Source organism: Cydia pomonella, chromosome 2, assembly GCF_033807575.1.
Source record: "Cydia pomonella isolate Wapato2018A chromosome 2, ilCydPomo1, whole genome shotgun sequence".
Classification (NCBI taxonomy): domain Eukaryota; kingdom Metazoa; phylum Arthropoda; class Insecta; order Lepidoptera; family Tortricidae; genus Cydia; species Cydia pomonella.
Window position 1 is genome coordinate 2,294,545 of NC_084704.1, and position 24,265 is coordinate 2,318,809.

The 24,265-nt window shown below is 36.2% G+C and overlaps 1 protein-coding gene across 10 annotated transcripts in view; it reads left to right on the forward strand.

The window, feature by feature from the left end:
- Window positions 1–896: 896 nt before the first annotated feature.
- LOC133531337 (glutamate-gated chloride channel) overlaps window positions 897–24,265 on the forward strand; it is a 51,691-nt gene continuing 28,322 nt past the window's right edge. For 6 of the 10 annotated variants that reach the window (XM_061869520.1, XM_061869506.1, XM_061869528.1 and 3 more), the window contains exons 1-2: window positions 897–971; window positions 21,678–21,755. In XM_061869520.1, coding sequence (XP_061725504.1) covers window positions 21,685–21,755 — 71 coding nt within the window. In that variant the 5' untranslated portion in view covers window positions 897–971; window positions 21,678–21,684. The remainder of the gene's footprint in view (window positions 972–21,677; window positions 21,756–24,265) is intronic. The other 4 variants (XM_061869559.1, XM_061869568.1, XM_061869536.1 and 1 more) reach the window with 1 other exon arrangement.

Consider the following 24,265-nt stretch of genomic DNA (forward strand, 5'->3'; position numbering starts at 1 on the left):
GACCCTTTTCATACTTCATTGATCTATCGATCCCTATTGCGTGTATGGTAATACAGTAGAGCTAAGATGGTCGGCTCTTTATCATTTGTCACCATGGCTGTCACGTTCTAACAAGTTTGTATACGAACGTTTTATTTTTATGTTTTTGTTTTTTATAAATAAATAATTATAAAAAGTCCTAATGAAATTGAAAGTTTTTTGCTGTGTAGGAGTGATTACTTGAAATCTTCGCACTCAAAAAACTCATCTTATTTTTTGTGTCTCCTATACTTATTTGAATATTTTCCATTGATTCTATTACACCAATCTAAATATTTACATGGCATTACCATGGGGTATCGCATTGTAATAAGAGGTGATACACTAAACAATACATTGTGTATAGATATAAAACTGAAATTTCTATTACAAATGAATTATTCTCTTTATACTTTTATGCTGCGCGTGTAACATAATCAATCAGCATTCGTTTTATACATATTTTCCTTAAATTTCGAGACGTTATAGCTGAGACCTGTAACAAAATTCTAGAATAGCGCTTTTACTACTAATTACGTATCATAACGGCAAATGAAAATTAGAAGGAACGTGAGGTCTAAAATTGACAACATTCACTTAAAAATAACAAAGAAATACGATGAATTTTACTTTTTTAATAACTCTTTTGTTTCATTGTCCGTCTAGTCAATGCCTAATGATGTGCAAAAACGAGATGTAAAGAGTCTGCGCAGTGCATTTTAGTTCATATGAGATACCAAAAAGTAAGTTTAAGTGCGATTTTCAAACCTCATATATTTTTTAATTATTTCCCGATTAAAAATGGTACACGCCTGAAAGCCTCAGTGGTCCATATGATCGTTTGATAGGACTATAAATAGACGGGTCCAGAGGCTGCGCGGATCAATACGCCATCCAGTACCGCGCCCGGGCCCGAGCGAGCGGCACGACACGGAACATGGGACTTGGATAAGGTGAGTCTTTACTTGAATATAACCATTTTTGGATAATTTTTAACTCAAATAATGTTCTTCATTGAATGTCGAATGTGGAATCGTAAAAAATATAGGGTAATTGTGATTTAAAATGTGTTTTGAGGAAAGAAAGGATGAAGGATTTTTCGTGCTGGCATTTTTCAGTCATGGACTAAATATCGATTAGGTATCAGTTCATTTAAAAATTACTAAAAATAATATACACCAAATTAAGTTGGAGGCGAAATGCAAAAACAATATTAATGGTTTAAAATACTTATAAACGATTATAACATATGGATCTCAAAATTTGTACATATAACTTAGTAAAATATTTATTTATAAATACAATAAATGAATTATGAATTAAAACTAGCTTTGTCATGTTTTGCAATAGATTAGTGCATGAAAAATTGGCTAAAAAAATAATTCCTTTCTTGTGATAAAAAACATAAAAATGGCGACATTTTAACTGCCTACTTTTATTTTGTTTTTCTGTAGGTTAATTTCAAATGCCAAAATAACTTTAATTAACAACATACCTCTCGTTGTGTACATTTATTATTTAGCATAATCATAATATAAAGTATGCTACGCCCGATTTTTCATCTAATTGCTAAAACCATACATCCCAAAATCGCCTAAACATCAGGTGAAAATGTATCTTACTAGACGACGGTACGAATGTTGGAAATTCACCCCACGCCTTAGAGTTTCGGACTCCGTCCTGACCTATGACATGATGGTTCGAAAGCCGTTAACAGTTGTCTTAGTATTTTATGGGTGTGTCAGATGGGTTCTAGTCGACATTCGTCTCTTTCTGTCAAGTATGCAAGACAGAGATGAATGCTAATATCTTGTTTACGCTTCGATATTTAATCTGCCACAGCCTCAGCCTGCTAGTGTTGGTTAAGACTCGAGTCATTTGAATGGTCTGCATTAAGACTCGTTTCTGGTTTACAGACTTATAATTAAGTCGAGACTCGAGTTCTTTTCAACCTGTTAAATACTCGAATTTTTTTTTGAGACTTCAGATCGTTTCAGAGAACTTTATCCATTAAGTCCGCCATTTGTACGTTGTTGTATATATTTTGTGCAATAAAGTTTAAATAAATAAATAAAAAATTCTCATGTAATATTTATAACCACACAAATTTACAATAACCCCTATTTTCTTTTGTATAATGTACATAGATAAAACCTATAAAATTGTTGACGAAGTTTTTAATTTCAATTTATTTATTTGCAACCAAGTACAAAACACATACAACTTAATGCTAGATGTAGAGTACGTGGACCCTGCAGAGGGCGCAGCAAAACCTTATGGACTACATAAAACTAATTTTAATCTTATGGTATATAATGGCTATTAAAATATAATTACAATTCGAACTATTCCATAATTTAATAAACATTCCATAAAAGTATTTCATAAAAAATAATTGATCGACAAAAGAAAATACAAATAAAAATAAAATAAAAATGATATTATACTCATAGTTACACTGCATTGGAAAAATAAATAATCATACTCGTAGCATCAATAAAATTAAATAAATAACAAAATTAATGAAAAATACCAAAAAATAATAATAATTTTCAGAATAATAAACGTTGGAATGAGAGGCGGACATATTTGAAAACGAGATCATTAAAATCAAGAAGTAATGGATAAATTTAGGTATTCATTTACACTATAAAAGGACTTTTCTATTGACTCAGGAACAAATATCCATGCTCATCACACGAATAAATGCCCTTACCAGGATTTGAACCCGGGACCATCGGCTTCAGGCAGGCCACCCACTAGGCCAGACCGGTCGTCAAGAATGTCCCTATAATATTTATTTACGTTATAGATAGAATCTGTTCGAGTCGAAAATGACGTTCCTTCAACCAATACGAGTAACACGGTGACAATTTATATCGTAGCTTAGTAATTTATGCATAACATAAAAGCCAAAACTACATTTCACAAAGACACTGCTACGAAACGCGTAGCGGCTACGAAAGACTCCAACCAATACGAGTAACACGGTGACAACTTATATCGTAGCTTAGTAATTTATGCATAACATAAAAGCCAAAACTACATTTCACAAAGACACTGCTACGAAACGCGTAGCGGCTACGAAAGACTCCAACCAATACGAGTAACACGGTGACAACTTATATCGTAGCTTAGTAATTTATGCATAACATAAAAGCCAAAACTACATTTCACAAAGACACTGCTACGAAACGCGTAGCGGCTACGAAAGGCTACAACCCGTAGAAAGGGTAGCTAAAGTTAACAACATGACACTACCATCGGCCCGATTCGAAGAATGGATAAGACACGTTTAAGATCTTGGAAAGATCGATAACTAAACGACATGTCAAAATTTACGTTTATTTCGATACCGCTGTGATCCAAAATTCAAAAATTCTAATTCAAAATTCAAAAAATTATTCTGCAAGTAGGCCTCGAGGGCTCTTTTACGAGTTAATAAAACATTATAGTAACATCATATAGTGTCATGAAAAATACATAAGAACATTTATAAATACAACAGCCAATACCTGGGTAAACATTACATTATAATAATCTTAAAATAAATAATTACTACAATACAATAGAGATGTATAGTCTATATGGTTAAAAATACATTAAATCTGGAGATGTAAAAGGTCCCCAATGTCAAAATACTAATACTAATAAGATTTGGAGGTGTAAAGTCTCTCCAAGTGACAAAATAAAATTTATACTAAATAAATAAACCGCGTCTGGACTGTTAAACTAGCAGTCTCATAAACTAATGCTACAGAATACATAACTAGTATGTACCAAGTCAAGAATATTATACAATATTACAGAGACGTATAGTCTCCACGGTTAATACATTAAGTTTGAAGATGTATATCCCAGTAAGATCTTCTTCTTTTAAAATATGGCTTCAATCAAATCTGTAGTGCTTCTTCTCGCATGGTTACTCTAAACTAGTACTACTACAACAATCGAGGTACTTGCAGGTACTCTGACCTAACCAGTTCATTACGATGCGTCCTCTTTGACGGCCTCAACCCAAGTGAACGAGCCCGTCCAACATTTACCGTGTCCCCACCACTTGCTAAAACTACCGTGTTGCCAACAGTATAATGTTATTTTCCCAACTACCCCTGTATTAATCGGGGTAACGTATTAATGTTGTCACAGTATAATTATTATTTAACTGCTACCTTAAATGTAAACATAAATAAATCATGACAAATCTATGATGATTTTGCCAATGTCAAGTTTCGTTGTAAGTTTTAAGTGTGCTCGCAGAGCATGACGTTGTTCGGTAGTTGCTTTTAGTAAAGAAATAGCTGGACTTTACTAAAAACCACGTTGGATTGCCGGGTGTTGATTAGAACACGGTTAAACGCGTTTCAAGATTAGTTTTTCATTAGCTGCACACTTCCACGATAGTTCACTGCATAATAAGCCATCAATATTACACTTTAAACTACATGAATGAGCAAAACTCAAAAAATATTCATGAGACGTCTTCGCCATCTTGAATCTTAACGACAACCCCAGGAAGATCTATCTACGGTATTTCTAACGTCAAAGTGACATTGGTTGCCCCAATCGAGCTGCTTCTGTCAATTATACGACATACAAACGATATCTAAATGAGAACTTATCTAAACTAGAACTTATCGTTATCGTATCTAATTCTTCGAATCGGGCCGCATGTACCCTCTACGCGCGACATAATTTAAAATTATAGCTCCATATATTTCATGCGATATACCCTGAGTATGATTACATACATGTTATACATATATATCAAGTGCTGTGTTGACTCCTTTTAAGTTAAACGGTTGGTAGCGCTCACACTTGACTCGTGAAGTATCGTGCCAATAGTTCCGATATCGATACTTTTTATTTCATTGCTTACTTTGCATGAAAAACAATTGAACTTATTTTCTTTAATGCAACTTTAACGTTTTTTTTTCTATATTTGTACAGTTTGTAATTTGGGGGAACATTTTATTTCAAAACTATTATTTCCTAAAATAGTTATTTAATTACGTAATTAGCATTTAAAAAAAACTAAGCGCTAGAGTCAGTCCAAACTGACTATGCATGATATTTGCAATGACAAAGTGCGGTATTGTCATTATTGATGTCAAATTTCTATGAAATTATGACGTTTGTAATAACACTTCATCACTTTGTTCTTTTCAAGTCTATGCATAGTTAGCTTAGACGGACTCTATTATATCTTTTTAATTTGAAAAAAAAGTACAAAATTTACATTGCGGATGCGCGAGAATTTTCTTCGTGCATCGGGCAAAGGTTGGTCCCATTCTGCCACCGACGCTCTAAGCGGCCAGTAACCGACCAGCTGCCACCGAGGCGGGTCGCCGCTGCCGTTCCATTTTCAAACTTTACGAAAACGAAATACCATAGACAGTTATGTTTTTAAATACCTGCAGTGGAATTATTTGAGCTATTTATACGAGTGCATTTGGCACGCTCCTGCATTTCGTTTATTCATAAATGTAGTCGGGTTTAGTGCAGTATTGAAGATAGGTATTTCACGTGTGTTAAATAGTTTTGGAGTTACGCTAAAATAGAAGGTATGTTTTGCTTTTATACTCCTAAACCCTTAGCCATTCATGAAATATCACTTCATATTTTATTTTATGGTTTATTGTTTTATTATGGTTTATTGAACACAAAACTACAGTGTTATGTGTACTTGATTTTTTATAGTTGAGGTGTTTAGTAAACATTATTATAGTACATTACGATACAAGTGCGAAAAATAGGAAATTCGACACGAGTTGCGAATTACCTATTCGCACATGTATCGTACAACGTTTTACAGTACATATGGCCCTTTAAATGTTCGACACAGTAACGTAATATGCTACTTCTCGCACTAGTGCTATAAAGTAGCCCCATATGTACTGTAAATTTATTTTATACATCAAACTCAAACAAAATGTTATAGGTTAATGACCTGAAAGAGAAAGATAACGATTTATTAATACCTACCTACTTCTATAATTACGTAAACTGTTTTTTCATTGTTGCTAATTTTACCATCACAATTGACAGCGTGGTGACTACCAGACACTAAACTCTAGGCCGATAATTATCTACTCTGGCGGATTTCCAATGTAACTATTACACACTTCAAATATTTATAGTTATGAATGTAGTTATTTACAAAGTTTTCGAAGTAGTTATTTAGTTTCGGAGTTTTCGTACTCAAACGAATTGAAGTAACGTTATCAATTTTCATAATACTGTTGACTGTTGTTTTCAGAGATATAAGATATTTTAACCGTTTTTTTTTTAATATTCTTCGCTTTAAGATGCAGGCAATATTTATGCCATAACATTTACAAATCAGTTGAAAAGTGATAATTACTTCATTAGGAATTTTAATAAAAATGGAAATGCGTGCGTCCGCTCGATGTACCCCTTGCATTTCATGAAAGTCTCAAAAGGGACTCTACGTGTTGGCTTTGGCTACGTGTTCCATGACATGTAGTTTCATGCATTGCGAAAAAGTTCGAAATATTATAAAATCATAATATATCTTAGATTAGAGCAGAACCTGCATTACAAATCGAGCCCAGAAACATTACTATTACTTTTTAATAAGATCGTAAATCGGTCCTATCGTAAATGTAACACAAATATTCCACGCAGTATTTTGAATTAAACTGTAAAGTCCATTATCACACTGTCCGCGCTATGACAAATGAGCCTAACGTTATTGATGATAACATCAAAGTGTACGGTAAATAGCCAATATACTAACAGTAAATATCTGCATCTTCTGCTGGTAGTTACAAATTCAAGTACTTTATTAATAACGCCAAGGTACATGTCAGGTACAATACTATTTGATTTTAATATACACATAAAATATTAACGTAAAACATTCAAATACATACTAGAAACATTATATCGTAGGAACTCCCTACTAGTACTACATTATATCGTAGAACTCGTTTACGGAATAAAATATATGACTAAGAAGCCACATGCATAATCAAGCTTTGAAGACCACCGCAGAAGTTGCATCTTTTTTTATTATGTCAGGTAGTCTTTTATACACAGACGGGCCCGAGATGTATACCGACTACAAAACAAAACTTGCATTCATTGCTGGATATAATCCCAGTCTATTTACATTCAGGGTATTTGGGGTAGTTCATTGGCTATTTTAATATTGTACAGGATGGGCAAATAAGAGGTATAAACTTTGTTTTTTTTTTAAACTACATTGAGTGCAAACAATATTAATTATTTATTCATAAATACATTATTCAGGGTTGTAAATTATATTCTGAAGATATGCCAAATGTCTGCCTCTAGCAGCAAGCAATTTATTCTCAAATGTTTGTGTTGTTTAACAGTGAAAGTGATTGGAATCCAAATTACCCAAATTCCCCGTGTCTATGCTAACAAGCTAATGAAATTTAAACAGTTAATACCGACCATCCGACAATCCCTTCTTCTCCCTAGCCTTAATCCCATCTGCTTGGGGTCGGCTCTCCTAATACGTCGTCTCCAAGAAAATCTATCCTGGGTCATCTGCGTCGATATTTGGGCATTCTTCATGTCTCTGTTTACGAGCCCCATCCATGTAAGTTTGGGTCTGCCGTGACCTCGGGGTGGCTCACTCATTTCTAGGACTCTTCTCGTTATGTGGTCTGGTGGTCGCCGCATGACATGGCCGTACCATCTTAGTCGGGTTTCCGTGAGTTTCTCTGGGATCGGCCTAACTCTAAAGCTGCCACGGATGTGGATGCTCCTTACGTGGTCCAGCATTGTCACTCCGCCGGCCCGTCTGAGCATTCTCATCTCGGTCACGTGCAATTTATTTTCTTGCGTCTTCTTCATTGGCCAGCATTCCGATCCGTACAACAACCATCCGACAATTCCGACACAAATATACTACAATAACGCCGAAAATGTGCGAAAATATGCCGAAAATTGCGATGATAAGGGCTTACATTTGCCTGCTGTTAGTGGGGAACGTATGTCAGTTATTATGTTCCGCGTGTATTTGCACATCTTGAATAATATGTTTTTAAACAATACTTAATAATCTTTGAACTTATTACAGTTAAAAATTGAAAACAAAATGTATACTTCTTATTTTCCCACCTCATGTGCATATCCGATGTGCTAAATTAAAACAATTTGAGTTAGACTTTTTTTTAAAGTGCTTTAGAAACAACTTTACTAACCTGCGTGGCCTATACTTACTGTACTTAATTTATAACTAGTTAATAGTTATACATAGGTACATTGTATTAGAACTGCGTCGATTTGTGTAAAATTGTTCGTTGGTTAAATTTTAATGATTATGGTTAACTAGTAGCACGGTACATTTGAATTTATATCAGATATAGAAGCATAATACATCGTCCAAAGAATGTTAAAAAACGGATGACAATTCGTTAATGAACGTATCTAATCAAATAACAATTACACAATAAGATATTACGAAAATTAGAAGAGAGTTTTTATTAAGCTTAGATTAAATTTAAAAGTGGAATAATTACTGTCTTAGGTGAGACTTGAACTCACGGTCTCACCCAAGACAGTAATTTTTCCACTTTTAAATTTATTCTAAGCTTAATAGCATCGTTCGCAGACGTTTCTGCTTGTTAAAAATTAATTTAAAGTTTTTATGACCAAAAGACAACAAACTTAGTAACAATAAACAATAAACTTCGAAATGGTACCGACCTTCCGAATCATAGTGAACTATAATAGTGCTGTAGAACAGTCGCAAGTATTTCTATTTAGGAATCTACTACCATTTATCATCATGAGGATGGAAAGTAGGTGACCGTCTCATATGTCATAGCCAAATGGCCCAAAACTGCCACAGGACGTAATTACGTTACGGGAGATGTTGCGCAACCAACACACAAACCATTTGTGTCCTTATTCCGAATGCTTACACCCACAACAACACCCATTTACAACAACGCCCATTTAAACTTGTGAGTGAAGTAGGTTCAGCCAGAAGAGTTTTTGAAAAATCGCAGGGCCTTTTTAGATCATAATACAATTGCTAAAAAATATGAATAGAAATCTTGACGCCTTTTAATAACTTCATTGATTCGAAACCTGATTTCTTGACTTTCACTCCATAGGAAAGATCAGAAACATAGGTCAAAAACGCACCTTAAAACTATGCAACAATTTTTGCACAAAAGCTAAAATTCATAAACATGATATAACGCCCAAAACTAGAACAAAACCAAACCTTCGGTTTCGGCGAGAAGATGTCGAAGATACATTTATATCATTTAAAAAGGTAATCAGGTTAACAACAAGTGTTTGCTCCCAACGTGTATTTGGTTTCTTCGGCCATCTGAGCAGCTCATAATCACTAGTCGCATGGCAAAGAAGAAGAGGGATGGACGTATGGCCACGCGTTGGGCGGACAGAGTAACGTCTGAGATAAAAGCCACATTGCAGGCTAGCATGCACCGGGCCCTAGATAGAGCGGCTTGGAGAGCACTGGTGAAGAGTATTCACAGTCGTCACGTCCCTCAGCCATCAGGATACAACAAGGAAGAAAAATCAAATCAACATGAATGCGAAGAACACTAAACTTGTGTAGCTTATTGGAACCACTGCATCATTCCATCATTAAATCATACTTTCTAGCAAGTAACTCGTTAGGAGTAGGCGAGCGTCAATATGCCTTCGCGAAAAAAGGCAGTAACTTTGTATGCGTTTCATAATAGTTAGTATACTTTGCATTGAGAGGCAACAATTGGTTCAATACTTTAAGTGCCCGGCCCGTAAGTGAACAATATACTAATAGGTTCGAAGACCAGATATTTTGACGGGCACATATGTGTCCTCAGATGCTTACACGCCAGAGATAATCCCAGACAGGTTTGATCGACACATCCGTATATGCTATTAAGGCGGCCTTGATATTGGACAGCGCTATATTCACCGGAGCAACGTCCGAATTCCGAGCAGGATAACCGCGTTGAGTCAGACCAAGCTAAGTTGGCAGCGATTTTGATAGCTCAGCCTGGGCAAGTGTAAACGTCACAATTTCATAGAAGTTTGAAGAACATTTACGTAACGTATATGTACGAGTATGTCTAGTGCAAGTTTGTATACCTATAAAAAAAACAACGAATTGCACTCCGGGAGTGCCGGCAGAAGTGAAAACTTGAATATTAACGTTGTGCATTTTTGATGTTTTGGAATGGTTAGAGAATAATATTGCAAAACATTCCATGCCTAAACGAAGCAGCAGGCGCACGTCACGTGTCCGTCTTACGAATTTTCAATCTGACGAATCTGTCGGTCACGTGACCTGTCGCGAGCTTATTTTTTCCCCATCACAAAAAGTGCACAGCGCCGCTAAAGAAGGTTTCACTTCAACAGAGCAAGTAGTTTTTGCATGTAAATCTTTTACTCGCTGTATTCTCGCGTGATAAATTCCAAATTCTTACCGATTCCAAAAATGGTAGTTATTGAATTATTATTACTACGTATAGAACTGGCACAGAGAACCAGTCTGTTCGCCATGAGTTGTTGTTGGACAACAAACCATAGAAGCGGAGCATGAATCTCGCGACCTAAACGCGTAAGTATGGAAGGTAGAGGCAAGGAACAGAAACTCCTTAGGCAGAATAGTTGCAAAAGTAACCAGAAAAAAAGTAGTAGTAGTAGTAGTAGTGGTAGTAAGTAAGTAGCTATATAACTATATTTATTTCAGTTAACATAATTTATAATTTATGAACCTCCAGGTCTTTTTGTTGTATTTTCCTTTTGTTGTGGTACATCGTTTGTATTGCATTGTTGATATGTTTATACGACTGTTTGGTTTCTAAATAAATTAAAAAAAAAAAAAAAGTGTCCAGCTATCACCTATAAATAATAGTTCCAAATCTCTCCAGAGTAGCGCTAGAGTAGCTAAGAACCTAGGCGTTACTGACGGAGTGAAGTGCGCTGTCTATGATTAGATTTTTTTCTCAAGTATTCTGGGTATTCTAGCGACAGCTATTTATGGTTTTTTGTCGGACACTTTTTGGTATATTTTTCTGACCAAAGATTTATTTGTCTCTTCTATGTTAACATGACTTTAATGTTTTACGTTTACGATGTGTTTACCATCACACAGCTGAGTTAGTGAAACAAACACAACTCGTAAGGGGCCGATTCGAACTTTAAGATACGTCAAATATCAGGTCAAGTTACGACACTGATCCATATGTCAGTGTCAAGTATCGTTTTTTATAGAAGAAAAGTCTATTTTCAGTTACTCTAATATGATTGGCTCAGGTCAGATTTTAGCAGATTGGGCAATTACACATTTAATTTGTTGTTTAAAACTTGCCTTTACTATAAATAAATTGGTATTTGATGTATTTTGATTTGAATATGATGAAAGGTGTCCAGGTTATGTTAGGTTACCATTGGTAAATACCTAACTTTCTAAATATCTGTTTAATTGAGTAACTCAGATAGAGAAAATTCACAAAGATATATGTATAAAGGTAAAATCACCCAGATGCTGCTTAATTTCTAGATATTTAAAGGAATAACTTCTGCTGATATTAAAAAAAAAATATCAATGTAATTTGTTGTGGCATTTTAAATGATGTTAGTGCATTTAAGCTCTTACCCCCTTATTCATAAACTTCTTCTAAAGTTGACAAAACGCTAAAAATCGTTTGTTCTTTTCCGACGTATGTAGGTATGATGGAAAGGGACAAACGATTGTTAGCGGCTTGTTAATTTTAGTAGACGTTTATGAATAAGGGGGTTAAAGATTAACTAAATAACTTGCGTTTTTACAAAAAAAAAAAGTTATCGAAGATTAACTATAAAGTGAAACCCAAATAACTCTAAAACGTTATTTGGGATTAACGTTCTAGCGTTACCAAGAACCACGAGTAGCCCAGCATGTATGTACTTTTAAAACCCCACGTTGTTCCTGGTTATGGCCAAATACCTTTGTGTGTGTATATACTCGTAATGTAAAAAAGCCTAAAATAAAACAAAATACTTATCATATTAACTATTTTCTCGCTCTAACTAAACCTTAACCCAAGTAACTCGAAAACGACATTCCAGCACCGTTACCAATAACCCAGGAACTGCAAGAACTTTTAAAAGCCCCTCGTTGTTTGCGCAGTTTCCCGGCAGGCGGCGCTAATGCGCTCGCTTCCGCTATATAACTGTTTAAAATTACATAAGTATGACAAAACAATACAAATTCTTAAAAAATTGTTTTACAATAAAGGAAAGCTTCAAATTTCAGTTAAACATGTAGCTTTTGTCACTAATTTACGAAAACAAATGGTTAAATCGTGTCATTTTTCATAATCGGCACAGCCATTTTGACACTAGGTAGAACCTGTGGAACAAACAGCCAGCATACATACAACGATAATTCAAAAATCAAATGGTGGAATCATTTCCTACTCTTACGAATAATATGCTGTACATTTTTGTATTAAAAGGAAATAATAAAAAAATTTTGGTGTACAACACAATTTTAAAATAAACTAAATTATTTATTCATTGTCCATTTTCTCGCTCTAACTATACAGCTTAACCACCCAAGTAACTCTAAAACAAAATTCCAGCATCGTTACCAAAAACCCAGCAACTGCAGGAACTTTTAAAAGCCCCTCGTTGTTTGCGCAGTTTCCCGGCAGGCGGCGCTAATGCGCTCGCTTCCGCCGCTATTTCCGCTGACATGGCGCCCCTGATTCAATTTTCGCGTGCCTCGGGGACTTAAGCCTACAAATATTTACGCGCTGTTATTTAGTATGTTTAGTGCTTGTTAAGAAATGTGAGGAGTCGTTTAGATATGAAAAGGTTTTAGCGGAGAAGGGAAAGGAGTTCTTTACAGACTCATAGTTAAATAAATAAAAAAATAAATATTATAGGACATTATTACACAAATTGACTAAGTCCCACAGTAAGCTCAATAAGGCTTGTGTTGAGGGTACTTAGACAACGATATATATAATATATAAATATTTACAAATACTTAAATATATAGAAAACACCCATGACTCAGGAACAAATATCCATGCTCATCACACGAATGATTACCAGGATTTGAACCCGGGACCATCAGCTTCGTAGGCAGGGTCACTACCCACTAGGCCATAACCGGTCGTCAAATAGTTCAAATTAAGTTACAGATAAATTATTGAAAATTCAAAAAAAGAATGTCATGAACCAGAGGGCTTTTATGACATTTTTGTTTGAAGAAACATCACTTTTGACACTGTATCTAGTCTAGACCTAATATTTGACGTATCTTAAAGTTCGAATCGGACCGTATAGCCATATAAGCCTTAAGACGAAAGGGGACGAAGTCACATGATTGTTTCTACATACAAATGTAGTCCCCATTTTCCTGTCTGGATACTAACATTATGAAATATTTTTTTAATTTCTCATGCTCTGAAAGTGGGTAATATTGATCTAAAAAGTGTGCAGAAAATGATACTTTTCTGCACTAGAGCATTTCACTTTCCCAGTAGTTTTTTTCGTTTATATTACGATAAACTATTAAAATTTGATATTTAATGGATTTGTTGTAGAATTTCCATTCCAATATTTAACTCTCCATTCCATAAACCACGATATTTTTACCTTAATTATCAATTTTGAAAGTACCATTAAGAAATACTATAAATAGTAGATTGTTAACCAAGGGATGTAAGGCACTCGCGCCTAACTACCTCGACAGATATACCTCGATAGATATGGTACCTTTCACTCGAGTTAAACGCACTATACTACTTTTTATTTCGAATACGAGGAAAATAAATACATGTGCATTAAAAAAAAACACGTTCAAACGCCAAACTACCTCGACAGAAATGAGCGCCTTTCATCCCTTGGTTAACAATCTACTATTCGCAATCTGCTGAATATTAACCCCAGCTTTGCCCCTTTGTTTGGCTTTTTTTAATTAGAAGAGTTAAACGGGAGCTTTTAAATTTTTGTATGGATTTATGCTCCTTACTCTTGAATTCCATGAATTTCTTAATATTAACATTATATTTCTTAGGCCTCCGCGCTTTGCGCAGTCCAGGGCCAATTAAAGTGGCTCATTAGTAAATATTCGACCTCTGTCAACGCTTGGTACCTTTCATTTAGGGTAGTTGGTAATTTATCCCTCACTTAACCCAACCCAAATTAACACACTTGACCTAATTGGTTAAGTCATTATGATCATGCCTTTATTACATATGATAATTATAAACTATGTATGAACTTGTATTGTATTGTATTGTATACGGGCGATTTTCCGCAACTCGACGACTTGCGCCTATTTTGCGTGATATGTTGGGGGTGGGCTAGTCCTGCCAGCCCAGCTCCTCGAGGAATCCTATCAAACCTTTAATGTTGAGAAGGACCTCGGGGCGGTCTCTCGGAGATCCGAGATGTTTAGCCCTGTATGGAGTCACTCCGCTGCATTCCAGCACCACGTGAGAGGCTGTTTCTTCCTTCTCCATGCATCCTCGAAACAGGGGACTGTCTGTGACACCTGTTGTGAAAAGATGTTTGTTAAATAGTCCGTGACCTGTTATGACACTGGTTACCATACTCAGTCGGACCTTCTCTAGTTGCAGGAGCGCCCTTGTGAGCTTTCCGTTGATGCCAGGCACGGCTTCTTTTGCCTGTCTGCATCCAGTCTGGTTCAGCCAGTGTTCTGTGTGTAGTTTCACTGTACGTGCCAGCAGCATTGAGCGTACGTATGTATGAACTTATCACGTTCGACAAGTTAATGTAGAAACGGAACATTTACTCAAATCAAAAAGATTACAGTATCTTGCTGACACAAACGGTTGCTGCTGGGAACAGCTTTAAGATCTTTAAAAGCCTTCATACGCGGCTAACGCTATTACCACGTCTCGCATCGTCGTACTATCGTGCTACTTTGCAACCGTCCACAGCCTCATCACCTACGGCGTAGTGCTATGGGCGCAGGCTGCTGATGCCGATCAAGTCTTCAGGATGCAAAAGCGGGCGATACGCGCCAATTAAAGTGGCTCATTCATGGAATTCAAGAGTAAGGGGAAAAAACCATACAAAAAAAAGATATATAATGTACCTAACATGTAACTTGGCGTTATCAATAAAGTATTTGTATTACGACTAGGCCCCTTCTTTATGTGTTCAGCGGCGGCATATGGCTTTTTCTTTATTTTTTAGTACCTATAATATATGATATCTATTTCAGATTATGAAAATTCTGCTGTATATTTTTCTAAGAAAAACCTTAAAATTAACATATGTTACACTTGAGTTAACACATTTCGTGAACATTTCAATCTTCTTCTTTATATCTATTTATGACAGACAAGTAGACATGTGAGTGGCAGGTGTATTCAGTAATATTCCCTAATATTTACGAAATTATCTAAAAAGTATTTCGACCTGTTGTTCTTTGTTCTTTAGCATTTTATTCCTTGTGGCGCTTGCTGACACTAACACCACTAGACAGTTGGCACTTAGCACCTGACACTTGACGCTTGGCACGCGTAGCGCTCATTCCCACAGGATTTACTGTACTGCAGAAAATAATTTCATGAAACGAATTAACTCATTTCATGCGATGAAAAGTGGAAATTGTTTGAATAGCGGAGTTGTATACAAGTTTTAATTAAACATGTCGAGAATATTACATATTATATGTATACATTCTTGCGTTTGGGTCGTTTCTTTGGCGCGTGCCGAGGGTTAAGTAAATTATTTGTTCCATTATAAAATAATTTTCTGTATTTCCATAATGGTTAACAATACAAAATAAATGATGTTAAAGAATTTATTAAAAATTAGGAACTCAGTTGAAAGATTCCACGCAATGTTCCACGATGAAACGTTTATGTACCAGGACAAGTCCTATTCTTAAATATTAGAATATAATAATTTCTATGTCTATGACGAACTACAAATTTAAAATAAAATCATGGAATAGTAGATAAAATCATGGAGAACTTATTATTTTCATGGATATCCAACCATTTCCGTACGATGGTCAAGCCAAACTGCTTGAAAAATATACATGGAAAAAGTTGGTTTTACTGCTGTTACAATTTGTATTACTTATTTTTTCGTCAGTTAGCTCTTGCGTCTTTAGTAAACATCCATATATAACCGTACCTATCCGTCTTAAGTGAGCGTCCGGACGGGACAGTCAAATTGCCAATTAGATCAAAAATTAAATTGACAATTTGATTGTCAGTCTCATCTGGCGTCCAGACGTACACAAGCTCATAGTGGAATCGGCGAGCAAATGTCCTTGAATTTTATTTTTACGTCCGGACTACACAATAAAAATTGACAATTTCATCACATTGCGCGAAAAATGGTGCCGTCTGAACAGTACTTTAAAATGTTTTCAAATTGTCCGGTCCGATATCGCACGTCGGATGACCATTAGAGAAAAACGGCTGCTAAAAATGTCCTACGGCATTATGTTCTTTTATTTTTGCATTAACGCTTTCTTTTGAACAACAAACATTAAATACTAAAAAAGCACTTTTTTTGTAGTCGTAGCCGACATTCGACATCGGGTTGGACAATGTGAAAACGCTCTTATAAAAATAACCGTCTTAAAAGTCTAGCGTAACATTTTAAAAGGAAAATTATGGCAAAAGCATGTGCCATACAGCCGTATCGCGTGATCACCCACCGCAGCCATCGCAGGGCTCTAATTTGTGCAACTTCATCAAAACTAAACTGTGCGTTTAGTTGCGATGGGGGAAATAAGAAGGGGTTTCATAACAATCATAACAAAAGGCTTTTAAGAAAACATTCAGGCGAAAGTTCATAGCCGCTGAGCAATAGGTACCGGTACGAAAACATTCAGGCGAAAGTTCATAGCCGCTGAGCAATAGGTACCGGTACGAAAACATTCAGGCGAAAGTTCATAGCCGCTGAGCAATAGGTACCGGTACGAAAACAGTACAATCATAAGAAATACACAAATAAACATACATATACATATATGTAAATAATATTGATACTTATGGGCGGGGTTAGGGTCGGCAACGCGCATGTAACTCCTCTGGAGTTGCAGGTGTACATAGACTACGGAGACTGCTTACCATCAGGCGGGCCCTATGCTTGTTTGCCACCGACGTAGTATAAAAAAACATATACATACATACATATGAAATCAGATGAACTTACAACGCAGAAACACTAACGGCCCGATTCGAAGAATAATTAAGAGACGTTTAAGATCTTGGAAAGATCTTTAAAAGATCGATAACTACACGACATGTCAATATTGACGTTTATTTTGATTCCGCTGCGATCCCAATAAGATCTATCTATGATATTTCTAACGACAAAGTAACATTGGTTGCCCGAATCGAGCTGCTTCTGTCAATTATACGACATACAAACGATATCTAAATAAGAACTTATCTAAACCAGAACTTATCGTTATCGTATTTCATTCTTCGAATCGGTCCGTAAGGTTTTCCAGTACGCACTGCCAGCAAAGTGCTCACTTAAGGATTTTTTAAAAGCAAACCTGTTCGGACAGTCTAATTTTGACGGGGAGACTATTCCAAAGGCGAGCTGCCTGAATAGAGAAAGAATCGGACATGTAACCAGTTCAGTGAGATGAGACAGAGAAAGATTGCCAGAAGAGCGAAGCTGACGGATACAAGAGACACCATGGTAGTGTATTCATAATACATTGTTTAGCGTATTCACATTTAGAACGTTTCTATGTTTGCTAGTTGTTCAACCAAACAATTAGCTGAAAAAACAGGCGAGCCAACAATTAGTGGCAGCTTTAGCCTTTGCTTTAAATGGCGGCTGTTCATGCAATTCTCTTTATACATGTCGTGACATCCTGTGATCACGATTAATCCCCAAGTGGGGTGTAATTGTTTCAGTATGTGAGTCACGATTTCACCTGTTATGGCTGCCGCCGACGAAACTGAATTAAGCAAGACTGCCATGAGTTGACACTTGACATTTACGGTACCGACTGCGTGAACTCGATCGCACACACCAATACATAAGTGCAAGTGAGATGGACTGCACTCAAAGCTCTACATACAAGGAGTAGACTCCGGTTGGAGCAAAAAGCTATGGAAACTTCGCAGGAGACAACTTCAAATTATAACAGGGGTGTTTACGGGCCATTATGGGGTCAAAGAGGTTTTGGCCAGGATGGGATACTCTGAAAACACCAATTGTCGAATGTGTAGTGAAGAGGAAGAGACAGTTACACACCTAATGTGTGAATGTCACGCCCTCGCCAGACAAAGAATGAAGGACTTTGGAGCAGGCTATCTGGAATCAAAGGAATTCAAAAGGCTACCCATAAGATCCATCATCCGGCACATGGAAATGGTCAAAAAAGCTCTTGAGTAGCTAATGGATCTTTCCTTAAGGGCAACTACACAAAAGATCCCTATGGGTCGAAGTGTATCCCCAAGGGCCCCCGAAAATTAGAAGATAAGATAAGATAAGAAGAGATGGGCTGCGATCGTAAACCTCAAGTGTCATGCGTTGTAGCGATAGACAAAAATACCGAAGTTTAGATTTTCCACGCTCGCGCTAAGAGTCTCGTCTAAATATGGTTTTGAACATGTCTTTGGTGGTCTTAAATAGCTATTTTATTTATTTATCACAACTTTAACAGATTCACTGCCAGCAACCCGAGAGGTTCTCCGTTCGTAGGCGCTTTTCGCTACATACGGTTTTCACATGTTAACGTCTACGCTCGTAGCGTGTAGCTCGCGCTGACACTGACGGCCCAATTCGAAGAATGAGATACGATAACGATAAGTTCTGGTTTAGATAGGTTCTCATTTCGATATAGTTTGTATGTCGTATAATTGACAGAAGCAGCTCGACTCGATCTTATAGGGATCACAGCGGAATCGAAATAAACGTCAATTTTGACAGGTCATTTAGTTATCGATCTTTTAAAGATCTTTCCAAGATATCTTAATCATTCTTCTAATCGGGCCGTGAATATGTTAATATGATTTTCAGTGGTTGTAGGTAAGTACGCAAAGCATAAAACTATGATTTTATTTTTAAATGTAAAGATTATCTGCTTCAGAGATTGTAACCGGCTAACTAGAGCGTTAAATGGAAACTAGGTTCTTATAGTACAACAATAATAATAAAAATATATACAATAAAATAAACAAATATTCGTCAGTATGCAAGTCTAAACCAATGAAATATCGTCACTGGCCTTAACGTTCTCGAATTCCAATCTTCCTCGAGCCGAAGGATAAATTCCAGCAGCGGGTGCTACTGAGGGCTACGCGGGCTCAGGGCGCAAGCAAATAAAACTTCAGCAGCAAATATAAAGAACTAGCTCAATCATGCGTTTTCAATTTAAAATCAGCAGAAAAGGCTGCAACAATCACTCTTTCTTAGATTTCGAGTCGGAACCTATTCCAAGCCTCATTTTGTGAGATAAACCTGTGACGTAAAATTAAGACTTGGATTATAGCTTTATTTTAGCATTAGAATAAAAGTAAACAATTAAGACGTATTTTCATCAAAAAACGCTTTTTAAAAATCAGTAACTATTACTTATAAAAGCAAAATAATGTAAATGATCGTATAAAGATTTATAATTGTTACATATTTGCCGTGATTTATTTTTCAATAGAAAAACACGTCAAAATTACTTACCTTCTTCCTAATGCTAAAAATAAACTATAGGTTTATTTAAATATAAGCAGAAAGTTAATCCTATTTATAATAATACAAATTTTACCTGCGGCTGCCTCTAACAGCCTACATATGAATTAACGATTATTTTATCAGAAATAAATCATGAGAACTGATAAATATAATTAAAAATGTAAGTTCAGATTTGGAGTCATTCAGGAAGAAAAAACAAAAGACGCGCGGAAAGGCTTAGTTTTTTTTTTATTACTGGCCAGTGCGTACTGTGGCTGCACTATGCAGGTTTGCCATGTTACAAGATATAATATATATTTCCTTATACGAACGGCATAAAGGGAAAAGCTTAGACACGTGTATGCTCGTAACTAGACCTTTAATAACCTCCTATTAGACGCAACTCTAGAATTCATGCCTTCGCCCTTGATATGACACAAAATTACGTAACAAGGAAGTTATACTCTATATTTGATGACACAAACACAACCTTATTTATATGTAATTACGGTGTAAATTCGCGATGAAAATGAAAGAGCAATCACCCTACCCCTCGTTTTTCTTGATTAAAGGTATATCATAGACGTATTGTAATCAACGGTGGAATAATATTGTAAATGATGGCAGGTGGTCGGGGCACTGAGTAATGGCCGCTCTGACATATAGATGTCGCTTTAATTATTCTTGGCAGATGCATAATTGTTTTACATGTGCTATTTGTCATCATAAGTATACTCGAAGATACAATTTTGAAGCGTTGATAGCCAGTTCAAGTTTCAAACCCCGACTCGTTTCAATGAGTAAGTACCTTAAGGAAAATATTATGATGAATCGGACTAACTTCAGTCAGGCCTTTCTTTCTCAGCAAATGCTTTAGTAAAAACTGGAAGACTGCGTCGATTCATTGGTTTAGCGTAAATTTAGACCAAGCTATTAAGTTGGCAGCAATTTTGATAGCCCTGACTGTGCAAGTGTTATTGACTTTTAATTTATTATTAATATTGATTGTTAATTTGACGTTTAAAACAACATAGACAGACACAGGACTTCTTTAGGATGCTACAAAGATATCCCTATTAAAATGAGTAGAATTTTGAACCACCTTGTTTTGTTGCTTATTAGTCTTAAGTTAAATGTTTCCAAAACTGGTAAGATATTAAGCCTAGAAGAATTACTTGAACCTTTCGCCCTCGAATTACCAGTTAACCCTCTAATTCTCGGTATCCTCATCAGCAAGTGGGTCGAAGCTCACGCTGCATTATAAATAAAGTTCAGCGGGCATCGATACTCGGTCTGCTTTGGCCTTATTCTCTACATTATATGTATATATCAAATGATAATGAAATCGTATTGTTTACGAGCGATTGATCGCTCTAAAGAGCTCGGTAATGCGTGTTAACGTGGCACTGATCTATTATGAATTGGTATAATATTGGTGTTGAATTTTTGTTTCTGAATTTGGTTTTTGGACGGGCGCCATCGACGTGTTGTCTACGAGAGAAAAACACGTGGAATTTCTCTGATAATTTTTTACGAGACATAAGGAAACTCACACAAATGTGTATCTACTATACCTAGTATCGGTTATGGATAATTTGCACGCATGACATTTCAACGTTTTACCTTTACTAGCTCTTTAATAACCCAATATTACTTTCTTAAGACTACATTAAGAAAATCTCGAGAATTAAAGTCCCGTTTAATATAAAAAGGCGTGTTTTTGTAAAACTTGGCACTCTACTCGTACGTTCTTATACGGGTACGTTCTTATAGGTTTCCAAAGTCCAAACTACGGAGAGAAGCTGGCCCGCGAGCTCTAAATCTCTTAGTGTAAGAGTGTGACTGCTCGCAGAACAACTTTTTTAGGTAGCTATCTAGTTAGGATGTCAGTTAGGACGGCTGAATAAAGTAAAGTATGAAACGTACTACTCTTGGGCCACGGAAAAGAATCAATAGAACCAATGAAAAAGAAATACGTTCCTCAGTATTTGAGTTATAGTGTGGTTTGCTTGTTCCAGACGGAGGATGGACGTGTCGCGGCCATCATGCGCCGCCTTCTTCTGCCTGCTACTCCTATGCTTCACGCAATTTGCAGAGTGAGTATCAACACTAAGATAAAATTACTAGCACTTCTTATTTTGTATTATTTTATATTATGTTATTTGATTATGTAAAGACGTCAAGAAATAACGAAAATCATTTTTTTCTACGTATTTTGGTGGTTACCAACGGAGCGCCAGATAACTTGCAAGAAGCGTCAATAAACATCTTCTTTATCGTCATAGCGCCCACCATACAAAATTCGCCTATTTTTAATTTGAAGTTTGTTTTATATGGGGGATGAATTTCGATTAATAGAGTAAGCAATGAGACAATTTTCCAGTTTTTTGGTTTATGAAAGATTCTAGTTAGATTGAAGCGAAGTAACACACATTTTAATACACATTGGACCTTGCAAGGTTATATGTCGTCCATTAAAACAGAGGGCCTACCGCGAACCACGTTCCACGTGTTGCCTCTCTGTCGCACTTGTAAATTCATACGTAATTGTGACAGGGAGGCAACACGTCGAACGTGGTTCGCGGTAGACCCTCTGGTTCTAGCTCATATGGCATATAAATATTTGTAAACATATTAAATAGACGTCCACGTCTACTTGACGAGACCACTTCACTAAAACCGGCATATTCAGCGCTCAGATATTTACCGGCAAAAGCCACCTGTCCCCACTGCATATCGCTTCGTTTATTGTGACTTTTGATAGATCATTTTTATACAAGAATTCATTATCTATCATACTTTTCTGGCAATAGATTAATGGTCATGATGCCAAAGTACAGTGACTCCATACTACTTTTTAGGGTTCCGTAGCCAATTGGCAAATAACGGGACCCTTATAGATTCGTCATGTCCGTCTGTCTGTCCGATTATGTCACAGCCACTTTTTTCCGAAACTATAAGAGCTATACTGTTCAAACTTGGTAAGTAGATGTATTCTATGAACTGCATTAAGATTTTTACACAAAAATAGAAAAAAAAACAATAAATTTTGGGGGTTCCCCATACTTAAAACTGAAAATCAAAAAATCTTTTTTCATCAAACCCATACGTGTGGGGTATCTATGGATAGATCTTTAAAAATGATATTGAGGTTTCTAATATAATTTTTTTCTAAACTGAATAATTTCAATTCAATTTCAATTTCATTTATTGAGAGACCAACTGAGATCAATTATTGTTAGTAAAAAAAATGTATATCTTAAAATATATGATTAGTACTATACACAATAAATTAATGATGATTAAGAATAAATAAATTAATTGAAATTGAAAAGAAGTGAAACTAAATCAAACAGAATACAATAAAAACAAAATTCGATCAAATAAAAATAAATACAAATAAAATTAATTTTAAAATGTTTCATTCAATATAGCTATTAATTGATACAGATGTCAAATTTGATAAAATGTCACTTCATACAATTTCGCTATTCTATACAGTTGTCAGGATGTCAGTGTAGATATTTCACATCCCGGTTCAGGTGCAAACTACAACAGCGGTTGAGATATACAGAATCTACCCGTTCAGATATCATTCTCAGAATGCTGTTGGTACTGGCGCGGATCCGGCGCACCAGGGATGTACAACGCTTGCGCATAGTCGCGTGGAAACAGTCCACCCGCGCCTCGGCAAACATCCCTGATGCACTACAGTATCGCGGCAGCCCCATCAGCACCCTGAAAGCGTTATTGAACTGTACACGAAGAGAATTGTACCGTCTTACTGTGTAGTTTGCGCGAGAGACACTTCCAAAGTGGTAAAATGTGTGTCCCCCCCCCCCCCGTAACTTCTAAAATAACAGAATGAAAAATCTAAAAAAAATATATGATATACATTACCATGCAAACTTCCACCGAAAATTGGTTTGAACGAGATCTAGTAAGTAGTTTTTTTTTAATACGTCATAAATGGTACAGAACCCTTCATGGGCGAGTCCGACTCGCACTTGGCCGCCTTTTTATATTTAATGAGTTAAAACAAGCTGTTTATTTATTGCTCTCTGTTAGACCTAAAGTTTAGTCAAATATTAAACTAGAAACGTGATTTCTTGGTAACTCTAGAGACATTTCTGAACCCCCAGTGTAAATTTATTCGATAGCGTGACGTGACATACGCGTTTGAGTTAAGTCTCATTTTGTATAGGATTTAGAAACAGCGCGCCAAGCGGGACGTTTTGGAAATTCAAAATCCCATACAAAATGACACTACGCGTACACGTAGGGTCTCCTGTTCAACAGTTAACCATGTGGACACAGTTAACCATCGCAATAATTTGCAAACGCGATGTTGCCACTTCGTGCAGCGCCGCGCGATGAATGACGGAATAGCCCCTCTCCCCCGTCCCCAGTTTGCCGCGAGCTAGCGTGCGCGCCGGTTGTGTGAAGAACGATTTTGTGTTTTTTTAATGAAGACACGTGAAAAAACAACGTGAGTACTTTTTCTCTTTACTCGTTTTAGCTTAGCATCACATAGATGCTTATATGTTCGTTGTGTAGACTAACTAAACATGTTCCATCTGGTAAAGTACTTGTGTGCGTAGTGACG